The following is a 15,886-nucleotide window of genomic DNA, read 5'->3' as shown; positions in this document are numbered from 1 at the left end:
ATGTACAGAGGATGGAAAATGAGAGCGTGACTAGGACAGCGTATGTGAGTCAGTTGGATGGAGGGAGGTAAAGGAGAGACTGAGAATGGGCCTGAGGTGAAGGGATGAAAGTGAGGGTGGTGTGTATTGGAGAGATGGCAACGTGATGGCAGATGACAGCAATATGCCAACCCTACTGGAATAAATGTGTCTTCCTATAGATACAATAGATGCCATAGGCTGATAGATAGGTTGTCCTTGCCTTCCACAAACTAACGGTCGTATTCTCGTCTATTTAGAAGGTTCCATAGCACCTCTTCATTGTCAGGTTAGATCAGTATCTGGTGCCATAATTAATTCATGTTGCCAGGTATGCAGTCTATGTTGATATAAAAAAAATAAATAAATAAATTGCAAGAGAGTAGTGACTCATACTCTGCATATTAAACTGTTAAGGAAGAGGTGTTATGAAGCCTAATAAGCTGGCGAGAATACGGACACAAGTATTCCTCTTCACCCAGGTTGAGGCGAGCGACGTGGATGAGGGAACAAACAGCAAGGTAGAGTACAGCATGTATGACGCCAGCAGGTCAGAGGCACTGACACTATTTAATGTCAACGCATCCAGTGGCCACATCACACTGAGCCGTAGTGCCCAAGATCTAGGTAAGTCACCCTTAAATTGTCAGTTCACTGCTTGTGGAAACGATTTCGAGAATGACTAGGAGAGTGTATGTGAACGAGGCGAAGAGAGAGAGAGGTGCAGGGGGAATTCAAAGATGAGGTGGAGGAATGGGGTGGAGAGGTATATGAATGAAGATGGCATAGGTTGTAGGGATGGCAGCATGATGGTGGAGGACAGGGTGTCATGGAAGAAGTTTCATTTTGGCAAACCCCTTCGGGATGAATGCATCTAGCTATAAATAGTTTGATAAATTATGCACCAGAATTCGAGATCTCACATCTTAATAGAGCACGGTGGTCAAAGCGCGGCTTGGAGGCCACTTTGAACACTTCACTTTTTCAGAACAGTTGGCGAGACATCAGTGGCTACCGTTCATGTAAGCTACCAGCTCATCCTTTTCGGAGAAATGCTTTTTAATATGCTGTAACCATAGAAATTATGGCAGAGGAACTCTAAAGGTCATTATATAGGTCGTAAAATAATAAGTTTAAAATCAGGTCTGGAAGATTATTATTAAGCTTAATTAGAAAGAAATAATTGTGTGTGATAATATTGGTTACGGTCTCAGTAGGTCCATTATGTGAACACAGGAATAGAATTTTATATTTTTTTAGCTCCGAATTATCTAAGAATTGTAGGATATGGCTGTAAGGTCTGGAAGGTTTGGCCACCGCTGTAGTAGTGCATCTCTTTAATTGTTTGTTGTTATTGCCAAGAAGAATACACACAGGCTGGATGCGCACAGTAAAAGTTCTTTCTAGGAAAAATGATCTTAAAAGTGCCAAATTCATGATTTCTTCATTTCAAGATGCCTGGACACAAGGCATTGAAATACCAGGTGTCAGAGACAGAAGATAATGCAGCCTAAGGAAGACAGATCCAGAGATGACCTGTTGCACCCATATTGAGAGTATTTGTTCTTGTTTGCATCAGAGTTGGTGTGTTTTGTATGTGTATGCTCCCATGTCCATTTCAGTAGCTAGTCATGCTGATCACTCTGTTTGTAGTTTGTCGATTCTTCAACTAAATTCACAGTTCGTATAACTCCCCATATTGAACCACATCTGCTGTAATAGCTTTAGTACATGAGAGCTTCACAGCGGAAATGTTAAACTTCATTAGGATATTAGGAGAATCATATATAGCTTCAAGTCAAGCGTGAGATAACTATGAATGGGTTATCTGAGAGGAACATATGACGGTAGATGAAGTGTCATCATCTTCATTATCATCGTCATTCAGACCTTTCCCACCCAAGGTTAGATGATGTAGAATCCAGAAAGCCAGAATAAACTTGATAGAATGAGATGTTAATCAGAGTTTGCCCAGTTGAATAAGCCACACTCCCAGTCATTGAACATTCAACCCTACGGAATCCGGGCTCCACTTGACAGGTCAAAAAACATTCCGCATGTAACATCACACTCCCCTATCTATCAGAGTCAGTCAGACGATGATCAGTTTCAAAATGGCTGCCTCACTATGACCATGCACTCCTTCGCACAAAATTCATCCAGCCAGCTTGATCGCTTGTTAGTTCCCTTGCCTCGTTAGCCTTTATACTTATCTTTCTCACACATTCATTTACCATAAGTATCCACCCTCCTTCAGGCATACTACACTTCCCCCCTCTTTGAATTCGATCAGATATACCGTTTTCCTAAACCTACGTGTAATCACACCCATTCTCTCCACATGCCCTTACCATCTAAGCTCAGTCTTCATCTGTTTTTTCCTAGGCTTTCTTACTCCACATCTTTCAGGAATCACATTATTCCTTATCCTTCCCACTCTCTGCACTTCACACACATTCCTCAACAACCTCATCTCCACTGGTCTTAGTCTTGACTTTTCATTTTCATGACATACCATAGTCTCACACGTATATGTTAGGGCAGGCACTAAAACTCCTTTATGCAAGCCTCTTGCAGCGGCAACATTCAGACCTCTGCTTCTTATCAATGCCTTCATAGCACCAGCCACTTTTCTTGTACCAGTCTTTTCCACCTCCTTTATGCAGATTCTCTCTCTCTCTCTCTCTCTCTCTCTCTCTCTCTCTCTGCCCACCCAGATACTTAAATTCTCACTACATTCGCTGTAGTATCACACGGGGTCACTTTCTCCCTCATCAACCATTACTTTACTCTTATTTGCCTTTACTTTCAAGGCACGGCGCTCACCAACATCTGCAGATACTGCGCAAATCACCCAAGCTCTTGTCCGTATTTGTAAGCGGCACTGCATCATTTGCATACATCAGATGTGAGATATTCCATCCTTCACCATTCATAAGCAGCGCCATCCCTCTCTCCATTACCCGTGTTTTTACTCTCTTATAACACCATCCATATACTCGTATGGACTGAACAATCATGGGAACATCACACAAGCTTGTCTCACACCAACATTGATCTTGAACCATTCACATGGATGACCAACTACCCTTATGCACACCTCATTACCTTTGTAAAGGCTCTTGACGGCACACATCAGGTAATATGTACAACATATATGTGCAGAATCATCCACAATCCTTCTCTCTTAACATTGTTGTACGTAGTTCGCAGTCATAAATGCCGCAAATACTTTATTGTCCTTTTCTTAAGCCTTCTCTACTGTCTCATTAATTTGATCAACACATCCTCTACCACTCCGGAAGCCACCCTGTTCGTCACTCACCTGGCATTCTGATGTATCCCTCACGTTTTCTATAACAGTTTTTCCATATATCTTTCATAGAACCCACGAGAGACATATCCCACAGTAATTTTTGCAATAACTTCGCTCACCTATATTTTTGTGCAGGGGTACAGTCACAGCGATTTGCCAGTCTGCTGTTTATTTCATTCATTCATGCCTTCTTAGGCATCTCAGACACTTCGTTCCACTGTCTTCACTGTGCTTAGTCATCTTTGCATAAACCTCATAAATCCCTGCTGCTTTCTTATTCTTCAGCTGCTTCACAGCATTCTTCAGTTAAGCCAGTGTTACGTTTCCTGGCACTGCTGTATATTCCTTCTCCGCACACCACCAAAGACAACGGGATGATATATGAAGAAGCTCAAGAGCATTGTCGTGTTTGTTTAGTTCTAATGGAAAGAGTAAGGAGGAGTACCCTGAGATGTTTGGAGACGTAGTTCATATATAGTGTATTAAATTGATTTGGAAAGGGTTTGTGATTTTATCGTAGGAGGAGACTGACCCCAAGGATGAGGTGCATAGATGAGGTGGAAGTATATAAATTAGAGTGGTATGGGGCGGAGAAAAGGCCTCCCGATGTCAGAGAAAAGGATGACATGGAAGCCCATTGTTTTGCCAGCCCTTCCAGGATGAAGGCATCATTCCACAGACAGACTTACTAATACATGTACAGTAAATTCTCATTATGTGTCATTTGTATGTCAGTTTTTACAGTTGCGTCCGCATTAATATTTTATTATAGGTTACCTGTCAAAATTCTTTTGCTGTCTATTGAGCTGATCTAGCAGTTTGCCAAAGTTTTCAGTACATTTTGCTTGAAGAAAATGTTGTGATATTTTGGAACACATTCATGGCATACAATGAAGACTTTTATCTATCTATCTATCTGTGGCCAGACAACATAATTCCGGAAGTGGTGGGCACAAACGAATCGCCTCTGTGCCACCTTGTTCTCCGCCATCTGGTTGCCTTTCCTCTAGCCCACACTACCTTCACTGATATACCTCCCCACTCCTTCCCTTCATTTCATCCTTGGCCTTCTCCTCCCTCTATCTCCTTCCACTTCAGTTATGTACGCTCTCCTAGTCAGTATCTTACTGTACAGTATTTGAGACTTTTTCCGAACAGTATTAGGGATAAGTGGTGATATAGGTATCAGTGTTGAAGACATCGAGATTTATCAGTTTTTCATCCGTGGTGAGGACAGATATCTTTTTTTTTTTGTCGGCCCCTCTGTAATTAAGGCATATGGCTATAGATACAATACTTACAGAGAGTTAAATGAGTGATATTAATACAAATGGTGCTGGCGCTGGAAAGGAGCTCCCTCGAGCGGTGAGGCTGATAAAATCGGGTGACTCCGTTTTTTGTTTTTGTAAATGTTCTTCAACTCCCTATCCAAAAGGATGATGATGGGCTGCAGAAGGACAACTTCAGCCTGCAGTCGACTGGTTGACATTCTGATGAGCCTGGTGCTACAACACCATCACTAACAAAACAAGTGGTGATGAAGGTGTCAATGTTGCAGAGGACGAGGTGTATCAGTTTTTCATCCGGGGTGAGGACGGAGGGTCGCCCCGTCACCACGCTGATGTCCCTGTTACTATTTTCATCTTGCCCACTCGGGACCAGCTCCCTCACTGTCCCAGACAGTATGCACAGTTCTTCCTGTGGGAGGATGCACCTGTAGGTAAGTGAGGAGATGAATGAACTATTTTGGCCCAAGTAATGGATCTACAGAGGGACACCTTTACATGATGGCACTGATATAATTGGGTGGTAAAGCAATCTGGTTATACAAAGGCCCTTCAGCTCCCTCTCTACCCGCCGAGTGGAGGATGGTGAACTGCTTAAGGGTATCTTCATCCTGCAGTCCACTGGGTTCATGTTCAGATGAGTCATAGACCACAACAAAGGCAACAACATCTGCTTTGGACAGTTTAATTGTTTTTGTCTTTGGAGATTCCCCCAACAGTGACTGGATTAATAAAAGCTGTATCAGCCTATCTACCGGTATTTAGAAATGTCTCCCCAGAGCTAAATATACTGTAATCATCTGACGATAGCAAAAATAAACTGTACATCATCGGTAAGAGGATGTTTGCTATTTTAAGTTAATACTAGTAAACAGTGTTAAAATATAGCATGCTTAATCGTAAGGGGATACTTATACTGACGTTCGCCATTGTATTTTTGGCGTTTTCTGAGGACTGAAAGATAAACTGCATACCAGGACTAGCTAATGACATCCCAGTAGCTACTGCAATCTTGAAAAAAAATCTGAGATGTGCAGTATGATATGCAACAGTGTTAAAGTCTCAGCTTAGATGACATGTATTAACTGTTTCAGCTCGCTGCAATACTCTTCCATGATTGTCTGCTTGAGAGAGTGAGAGAGAGAGAGAGAGAAGTGAGATGTATTTTCCAGGCAAGGTTATAACGACACTATGGACGGAGGGACCACAGAAGGTGCAGTATTCGATCCAGTCAGACGAAAATCAAGATGATGAAGCACCCGGCGACTTTGGTGGTTCCTTCGCAGTGACGGACGCAGGACATGTGGTGGTACGCCGAGCCCTTGACCACGAGCGACGCCGCACTCACCGCATCACCGTCACCAACCATACACTGGCCACGCCTCTGGCGCTCGACTACATGACCATCTCAGTGGTGGTTGGTGTCCCTTGAACTGAAATTATTGTGCAATTGTACTTTCATGCCCTGCATGAATGGGGAGTTTTTTTTTAATACTTTCTCACCTGTTGATGGTAGTCAGCAATGATAGCGTATTCCATGCAGCTCCAGCACTGGTGTGCCACCAACAGATAACTTTATTATTATTTTTATTCTTATTATTACCATCACTCCCTTATTTCACTGGGGAGTAAAAGTTGTTCTGAAGATTGGGTCTATGAATGTGCATGGATGTAGTACAGTTGAGGTTAAAAGGGAGGACATTGGGAGAATGTGAGAAGAAAGTTGGATGTGTTAGCTCTGAGTGGAATAAAGATGAAAGGGAAAGGTGAATCTAAGTTTGAAGGTGTGAATGGGAGGATGTCGGGTGTTGATAGAGGAAGGGTGAGAGAAGGAGTGGCCTTGTTAGTGAGCCCGGAAGTGCATTGGTGTGTGATTGAATGGAAGGAAGTGTCATCGAGACTGATGTGGGTGAAAGGGAAATTTGGTCGTGAGTTGTCTGTATTTGTGAGTGCATATAGGCCTGGTAGTGGAAGGGATAAAGAAGAGAGGGAGTCTTTTTAAAATGATGATGAGTGTCTGCAGAGTTTTGGAGCAAATGTGAATGTAGTAATGATGGGAAATCTGAACACTAGAGTGGGAAAAGTAGTGGTTGAAGTGTCGTTGGTATCCATGGTGTGACTAGAAGTAATGATAATGGGGAGAGAATGATAGAGATGTGTGTTGAGCGAGAAATGGTGATTGGAAATACCCTATTTGAGAAGAAAGATATAAGTATACATGGGTCAGACAGAAGGGTGGAAGGGTTATTGGTAAAACATTGATGGACTGTGCGTTTGTGTCCAGGAATGTAAGAGAAAGATTGTTGGATTTGAGAGTTTTGAGAGGGGAGTGTGGAGGTATGTCTGACCACTACCTGGTAGAGGGAAAGTTGAGAGCAGGTATGAGATGAGTGAGAGCTAGGAGAGTTGGGTGTGGCACAGAGGTTTTGAAAGTGAATGAGTTGGACAAAAGAGAGAGAATGATAGAGTATCAGAAGAAGCTGAAAGGTGAGTGGAATGCAGTGAATGATCGTGAAAATGGCAGTGTGGAGGAGGAATGGCAGTGCTGTGGTGGGGTATGAGGAAGAGGTGTGTAATTCACCGGGTCGGTCAGAATCACTTGATGGTCGTGATCATCAGCTTTTACCCTCCCGGAAGGGAGCTGAGAGCTCATAAAGTCCGATCTAAGGGCAAGGCTGTGACCTTCACACACGCACACACCCGTCCCCTTGCTCAAGGGGGACAGTAACCACCCACTTCGTCAGTGAAACTTTTCGCAACCTGAGCGAGGCGCGAACTCCCGTCCACCAGTTGGCAAGCGGGAACGTTACCACTGCACCAGCGAGCGGTGTGGTGTAAGATGAGTGGGTGGTGGTGTAAGAAAGGGAATTGAACGATGGTGCGAGGAAGTAAGTATGGCTGTAGCTGAGAAAAGACGTGCATATGAAGTGTGGCTGCAAATGGTGGCTGCAGAGGTAGGATGAGGTGTCATATGAGAGGTATAAGGAAAAGAGAAATAGGCCGAGAAGGGCTGTGTGTGATGCTAAAGTAGCAGCAGATGAGAGATGGGGTAGGGGATTGACTGATAATTTTCATCACAATAAGAAAATGTTTTGGAAGGAGGTGAAGAGAGTGTGGAAGGGAGAGGCTGGGAAGGAAGAGCAAATAAAAGGAGAGGATAGACAGATGTTAATTGAGATGGATGCAGTAAGGAACAGATGGGTGGATTATTTTAAAAGATTGTTAAATGTAGAGGAGGAAAGGGAGGCTGAGATTGTGGCAGGTGGAAGGGTGCAAGGAATAAGTGCGTTTGGAGGACTGAATGGTTCTTTGATTACGATGGAGGAAGTACTGGAGGCAGTAAATGAGATGAAAGCAGGGAAAGCTGCAGGTATGGATGGGTGTGCTGTGGAATGTTTGGAAGGTGGTTGAGCAACTATTGTTGAGTGGTTATTAAGATTGCTAAATGTGTGTTTTGTGAGCATTTTGATACTGATTGACTGGACAGGTGCGTGTGGGGTTTCGTTGTATAAAAGTAAGGGTGATAAGTATGAATGTACTAGTTTTAGGGGTAAGTCTATTTAGTGTTGTAGGTAAGGTGTATGGTAGTGTTGTTTAAGAGTTAAAGAGGGTACAGAGGGAGTGATTCATGATGAGCAGTGTGGTTTTAGGAGAGGGAGGGGATGCATGGAAATCAGATGTTTGCTGTGAGACAGGTATGTGAAAAGTATTTGGTGAAAGGTATGGATGTATTTTGGGCGTTCATAGATTTAGAGAAAGTATATGATAGAATTGATAGGGAGGTTTTGTGGACTGTTCTGAGATTGAATGGACTAAGTGGTAGGTTGTTAAAAGAAGTTAAAAGTTTTTATGTAAATAGTACAGCATGTATATGGACGGGAAATACTGTGAGTGATTGGTTTCCCGTGAAAGCGGGGCTGCGTCAGGGATATGTGATGTCGCCTTGGTTGTTTAATAGTTATATAGATGGTATTGTGAGGGAGGTGAATGTGATAGTGTAAAGTAGAGGTTTGAGTTTGGTGAATGCTGATGGTAGAGAGTGGAACCAGAGTCAGCTGCTGTTTGCAGATGTTTGCTAAATACTGTGAGTGATTGGTTTCCTGTGAAAGCGGGGCTGCGTCAGGGATATGTGATGTCGCCTTGGTTGTTTAATAGTTATATGGATGGTATTGTCAGGGAGGTGAATGCGATAGTGTAAAGTAGAGGTTTGAGTTTGGTGAATGCTGATGGTAGAGAGTGGAATCAGAGTCAGCTGCTGTTTGCAGATGTTTGCTGTTTGCACCGGTGGCTGATTCAGAGGAGAGATTGAGACTGCTGGCAGAGGAGTTTGGAAGTGTGTGTGGAAGGAGGAAAATGAGAGTGAATGAAAATAAGAGTAAAGTCATGAAGTGTACAAAGTTCTATCTATCTATCTACTGTATAGCCCGACGCCCTAATCCCGCAAAGGGTGGCCGCAGATAAAACGCCTCCAAGTCTCTCTGCAACCCAACATTTGACTACCCTCTCCCCAACTCACCCCCCCCTCCCTCTTATACCTCTCTACTCCATCCCTCCACCTCATCCTCGGTCTACCCCTCCCTCTCTCTCCTTCCACCTCACCTACATACACCCTCTTAGTCAGTCTTTCATTCTCCATTTTATTCACATGTCCAAACCACCTCAGTGTATTTCTCCTAATCTTCTCAACCACATCCACATCCACCCCACAATGTTCTTTCACTTCTTCATTCATCAACCTGTCCCTCCACGTCACTCCACATGCTCCTCTCAAGTAACTCATTTCCACTGCTCTCACTCTTGACTTGTTCCCCTCTTGCAAGTTCCACGCCTCACTTCCATACGTCAGGGTAGGGATCACAATACTATCATGCAGTGACTTCTTAACTTCCATACTCACCTCCCTATTTCTCATCACTGCTTTCAGTGTACCAACAACCTTCCTTCCCTGCTGTACCCTTTCACGCACTTCATCCCCCAAAGTTCCATCCTTACTCATCACACTACCCAAGTACTTGAATGCACTCACATTCTCCATATCCTCACCATCCAACCTCACTGCACACTCTGTGACTTCATTCCTCTCAAACACCATAACTTTACTTTTGTTTACGTTAACTTTCAGATTCCTGCTTGTACACACTGTCCCAAATTCATTCACCAAACCTTGCAACTTCCATTCATCTTCACTCAACAATACTGTATCATCAGCAAACAGCAACACCAGAAGCTTCCAAATCTCACCCTCATTCATTAGAGCCACCCCCACATCCACTGCCCTACCTTGCACCTCCTTTACAACCCCATCCATGTATATATTAAACAGTCATGGAGACATCACACAACCCTGTTTCAGTCCCACATTGAGATCAAAGAACTCACTCAGCTCACCATCTTCTCGCACCTTAGCCCTAGCTCCTTCGTACATACTCTTCATAGCACTCAACAATTTCCCCTTCACTCCATATATTCTCAATACCTTCCACATACCTTGCCTATCTATTCTGTCATAAGCTTTCTCCAAGTCCGTGAAAGCAGCATAAACTTTCTTTCCCTTCTCTAGATACTTCTCCACTAAACATCTTAGAACAAATATCTGATCTACACCCTTTTCCCATCCTAAATCCCCCTTGTTCTTCTCCAACTAGCTCCTCTGTCATATGCCTAACCCTATCAATGAGTATTCTACCATATACTTTACCAGTCACACTAAGAAGGCAAATACCCCTTTGGTTACCACATACTTCTCTCTCCCCTTTTCCTTTGTAAAAAGGAACAATTATACCTGATTTCCAGTCCTCTGGAACCCTTCCCTCTTCCCAAGCCAATCTACACAAAGTTGGTAGATGGTATAAGGATGAATGTAGTTTTGAATGGTGAGTTGCTTGAGGAGATAGAATGTTTTAGGTAAATAGGGTCACAAGTTGCTGTGGATGGAAGAATAGGTGTAAAGGTGAAGTTTAGAATGCATAAAGTAGGAAAGGTGCTGAGAGGAATGAAAAAATTGTTTAGCTCTCTTTGCTTAGAATGGATGTAAAGAGATGGCTGTATGAGGTGTAGTGGTGCCGACTGCGTTATATCAGGCTGAAACATGGAATATGGGTGTAGCAGAGAGGAAGAGTTTGAATGTAATGGAGATGGGGTGTTTGATGAGTATATGGGAAGTGATGCATATGGATCGAGTGAGAAATGATAATAATGTTTTCCTTCATTTAATCAAGTGTGCGATGCATGTTTTTGAATCCTTATTCCTTAAGGTGACTCCACAGTCAGGAAAAAATCTTGAGTTAAATCATGAGAGTTAAGTATGCGATCATTAATCAACTAAGATGTGATCACTGGGGTAGTGCTGTTAGCCAACTGAAGCTTACCAAATGCCACGCAGGTGCGAGCAGAATTTTATTTCCATCACATGTTGTGTTAAGTGCGAACCATGGCAGTCTCTTTCACTCTTTCTCTTCCCTTGCTTTTTGGTCCCAAGTTCCCATCTTTAGATGGTTTAAAGAGGACAGAGTGATAAATGAATGTATGTATTAACACAAGCAAGAGTTCATTGACAATCTACTGCAAGCATTTGATCCAACCTTCTTTAGTTTTAGTTCGTCCCCAAACATCAGAGACTATCTTGCATTCTCACACTCTTTCTTTGTTTGCCTTGTATTGCTGTCACATGAAAGTATTCCATATAACACCTTCCATTACCACAGCCAGCAAGGAAGTGTTGGTGAGGTTTTGATTGTGATAGTATGGGCAGTCCTCATTTATGTAAAAGGTTATTACAAAATATCAACACATTTCTTACATTTGGTATTGTTAATTAGAGGAGACTCTCAGTTCAGCTTTTTAGGGACTGAACTCTCATCCTTTCAGACAGCAGTCAACTTTTCTAACCATATTTGTGTGTACAGGTAATGGATGTAAATGACTGCACACCACGCTTCTCTGCTGCTTCGTACAAAGCCATGGTGGCAGAAAACAATGAAGTTGGAGCTGCAGTCACAGTCCTAACCGCCATTGATGACGACGAGGGTAACAATGGAAGGGTGAGTGTTTTGTTCACTTTGTTGTGGTGTAAATTGAATGCAGATGACATCCTTTGTTTTTCTCCCAAACAACAATACACCTCTTATATTGATGAGTATAATAAATTTGTACCATGCCCATTCATTTTTCAAAGTACCCCAAGCTGAGTAAAATCTTTAGGAGATGGGGAGACTATAATGCAAATTGTTTTCCTCTAGCTTAGTGGGTTGAAGACTGTCTGTATACTCAAAATCAGTCCTCATATAAAGATGTTTTACTTAAAAGTTCGCACATTAATAAGTTGCTGATGAATGAACACATTTTCTTGACAAGTGCTTGAATGCTATTCATTATAAATATGCTTAAAAAAAAAAAAAAAAAAAAAAGTACTTTTTATCCCTGAGTCATTAATACAGTAAGAAGCATGTCTCACCTCAGGTTTCTCTGGTACACCTTGGATTTTAAGGGAGGACTGACTTTATAGCCAGACACCTTAATCCCAGAAAGGGTGGAATCAGAGAATTTTAAGCTCCAAAAGTACCATAATGATTATAGATATTTTATTAAAGCATAGCTGCAAGGAATTCAAGACCCACATATTTGTTTTTAAAGACCTGCATGCTGTTGTAGAACCACTGGTTGGTCACTCCTGCTGTAGGTATTTTAATGCTATGTGTACCAACAGGTCCAGTACAGCTTTGATCCTGATGAGGAAGCTGTGGTGAAGGCCACATTTCGCATTGACCCTCATACCGGCAGAGTGACACTGGCCATGCCCCTGGACCGAGAGACCAGGGCCTCCTACTCCTTCACCGTGGTGGCTACTGACGGTGGTCCAGAGCCACTGTCTAGTAGTGCCAAGGTCACTGTGTTAGTACAAGACTACAATGATAATCCACCAGTCTTTATCAGGGATTCTTATATCACTGCTGGTATGTTTCCAATGAATTTTTTTTCTTTTTCTGTCTGTACAATGATAATCTACCAGTCTGTACGAGGTTATGTTGTGCAGAGCTACTTTTTGTCTATAGAGTGACAGTCTAACAATTGTTACCAGGGATTTATACATCACTGATGGTATTTTTTCTCAGAGCTGTCTATCAGTGTATGTCTGCAGTGTCAGTAAACCACTCTTTACTGGTGATTCCTGTATCGCTTCTGATATATTTTTCGAGTGTTCTGTCTATAGCCAGTTGCCTTGAATAAACTAACCAGGACAGGGGTTTCAGTGAACCAGAAAAACATGACATGGGACATTCCATGATTTAATAAGCTTATCTATCTATCTATCTATAGCCCGACGCCCTAATCCCACAAAGGGTGGCCGCAGACAAAACGCCTCCAAGTCACTCTGTCACCCACCATTTGACTCCCCTCCCCCCAACTCACCCCCCCCTCCCTCATATACCCCCTGGGGGTAGGGGGGTTTCAAGAATACTCCCCCAGTATCCCTGCTTGTCGTACGAGGCGACTAAAAGGGTTGGTGGTGGGTTAGTGCCCCACCCCGTAAAAAGAACTAACTAAAAAAGCAAATAAATAATAAGCTTATCACTGACTAAATTTTGGTAAACATTTGGTGAACTTAGAATCTACTACTGGGGTTCTTTGGACATATTTCCCCATTTGCTGTTTGAGTATTAGAGGGTTTTTTATCTGATTTTTTTTTTCATTTGTAACACTAGAATAATTGGATGGAAGCTTGGTAGTGAAAGGATTAACAATATTTTTGTCACCCTGATTTTTCCAGCATCAAAATGTTAATTAAAAGAAACCTTCCACTTACTCGATATAGTGTTGCTTTTGGGGGTCTGCTCTTTCCACTCCTCCTTCCGTATTTACTTCCTTCCTCTTCTGTCATTCTTTCTTTCCTTCATTCTTTCCTCTTCCTTCTGCCTACGGGTGACTTTACACTCCCTTTTCTGTTTTTCCTTCCTTCATTCTTTCCTCTTTCTTCTGCCCATGGGTGACTCTACACTGAGTAACAAGCCAGATGGTTTCCTGTACACCAGGAAACCATTTACTACACTGGATGGTAACCATAACACCAAACTATGGTGCCTGGTAGTTTAGTGGGTAATTATGGAGCTCCAATCAGATTCAGCCAGTGCAGGTTTATATCCAAGGGATAGGTAGGTTTTATTGCTCACGTAATGCCACTCAGGGATGAATGAGGCTAGTCAGTCTCATCTTAAATGTCAGGACCAACATGCCTAGCCCCGACTTCCTATGCTTCTCATGGGGAAACTTAGGATTGGATGATGGATGGATGGATGGAAAAGATATTCCTTAAGGTATGTTCACAGCAGAATTTCACTAATTATATTTGGTAAATCATGCTTTCATTAACTGGAGTCTGTACAGTGTTTGATATAGTAGTTCACATAGTTTGGACTGTGGGTAAATATTTTTAAAGATAATGTGCTAGTAATCTCTGAACGTTTTACCGGTACATACGTTCGAATCGTGATTTACGTGTAGTAGTTCATTTTGTGAGGTCCAGCACTCCTCCTACATTCCACACACCTTCACATGTCACCATTTTGGTGCTGCTGCCCTCTCTCGATAATAAACATACTATGGATTTGTCGCTCAGGACTGGTGTAATAATATCACGGGGAGTTTTGTGGAAATGAAGGAGGGTGTGTGTGTCAAATATTATCAATAGTGTCATAATCAGGGATTGAAGTTTAGAGGTTGATGCGCACGAGCAGAAAGAAGAAAGTTTGCTGGTTCACAGACAGCAGTGAAAAGGAATAGGGAAGTGAACATAGACATAAAATGTCTCTGTTATGACAATATCGTATGGAAGTGAAGTTTGTGCTCTGTTACCAGTACACAAGTTAGGGGTAAGAGCAATGGAAATCACATATTTATGAAAGACATGATGATATGCATAGAGACAGAGACAGGCAAAAGAGAAAAAAGAAGGGTCGTTGTTGGTGTTAATGAATTACTGTATATGTGATGGAAAGCACTGGGATGATTTAGCCGTGTCGAGAGATTGAGAGAGGGACTGGGAGAAAGTATGAGAATGAGTAGAAGGGAGGAGGGGAAGGGAGAGACCAAGGATGAGATGGAGGGATGGGGTGGAGAGGAAAAGGAGAAAGGGGTATGTGTGAGCTGGAGAGAAGGCAAACTGATGGGAGAGGACAGTATGACATTGAGTCAGTTCGTCTGTGTTCACCCTTTCTGTGATTCAGCTGTCTGGCTACTGTTATTTAGTTTTGGTGATATGTTGGTGGATCCTGTGAAAAATCATGGTGAAGATGATCGTCTTGTGCTAATTAATAGCAGGGTTCTGGAGAGGGTTACATTAATGGGGTGGCACCAGTATGACTGGGTGCCCCAGTTTTATCAGTGTCTCTTACCTCCTTTTCCATCTTCTGAAAGGAGGATGTCGAACTGCAGGAAAAAATTGACTTCAGCCTGACGTCAACTGAGTTAGTTTTCAAATGAGCATCAGGCCTGAACAACAGCAAGATTTAATGATAGCCACTGGAGTGATAACCAGAGAATAGCGATAGCCAGAGAAATGACTGATTGTGACAGAGTGCCTTTGTGTGTGTTGCAGTGCCTGAAGACACAACCACTGGGACAGCAGTAGTGGAGCTCAGTGTGAGGGACGCCGATCAGATCAAAACAGAGCTCGACTACTTTATAACGGGAGGTGACTCGGATGGTCACTTCCTCGTTCACACCTCTGGCCAGGTAATTCTCACTCTTCTGCAAATGTTTTATGATTTACCTAAGTCAGTTTACTTTCCCCTGATTGAACTGAGTCATTTCCACAACCTGAATGCAGTTAGGTATGTCAGGGATGTGTTCAAAATAATATTTTATATGCCTTTTTTGTCAAGTGAAGGTACTTACCATCCACTCGCTCATTTTAGAACTAATATCAAACGATTATAACCCAGGAAACTATTTATGGTACTACAATTAATGGTAATTATATAGCCAAATATACACCTGGTACTCTAGTGTGTTAAGGCAGGGGAGGTTGTGAGCGAATTTTCAACCAAAAGTTTGATTCCGTTTTTTTGTGCCTAAGTACCTCGTCTGTGACTGTTCAGCATATTTAGGCGTACAGTATATTATTGTCATATTTATAAGCAGGTGTTCTGGACCCTTTTCCCACCTGAGTCGTGGGAGGCGAGTGTCGAGCCATATGCGATCGAGAAGAAAAAGAAACGAAATGGGTCTTTTGCTTCATCTGCGTTTCTTTTCTTTACCCCTATGGCGTTTT

At 42.5% G+C, this 15,886-nt stretch overlaps 1 protein-coding gene across 1 annotated transcript in view; it reads left to right on the top strand.

Annotated features, from left to right (window-relative positions):
* The window catches only part of LOC145408967 (fat-like cadherin-related tumor suppressor homolog), a 335,831-nt gene that overhangs the window by 252,824 nt on the left and 67,121 nt on the right, over positions 1-15,886 (top strand). Inside the window, exons 26-31 of the mRNA XM_080279544.1 lie at positions 501-645; positions 4,893-5,054; positions 5,793-6,037; positions 11,526-11,660; positions 12,326-12,572; positions 15,212-15,348. Of these exons, the coding sequence (XP_080135670.1) occupies positions 501-645; positions 4,893-5,054; positions 5,793-6,037; positions 11,526-11,660; positions 12,326-12,572; positions 15,212-15,348 (1,071 nt within the window). The remainder of the gene's footprint in view (positions 1-500; positions 646-4,892; positions 5,055-5,792; positions 6,038-11,525; positions 11,661-12,325; positions 12,573-15,211; positions 15,349-15,886) is intronic.

This window comes from Coenobita brevimanus, chromosome 79, assembly GCF_032717465.1.
Source record: "Coenobita brevimanus isolate Jiangsu-jjx chromosome 79, ASM3271746v2, whole genome shotgun sequence".
Classification (NCBI taxonomy): Eukaryota; Metazoa; Arthropoda; class Malacostraca; order Decapoda; family Coenobitidae; genus Coenobita; species Coenobita brevimanus.
Note: the sequence above shows the minus strand (reverse complement) of the source record. Positions and strands in the feature narration are given on the sequence as shown.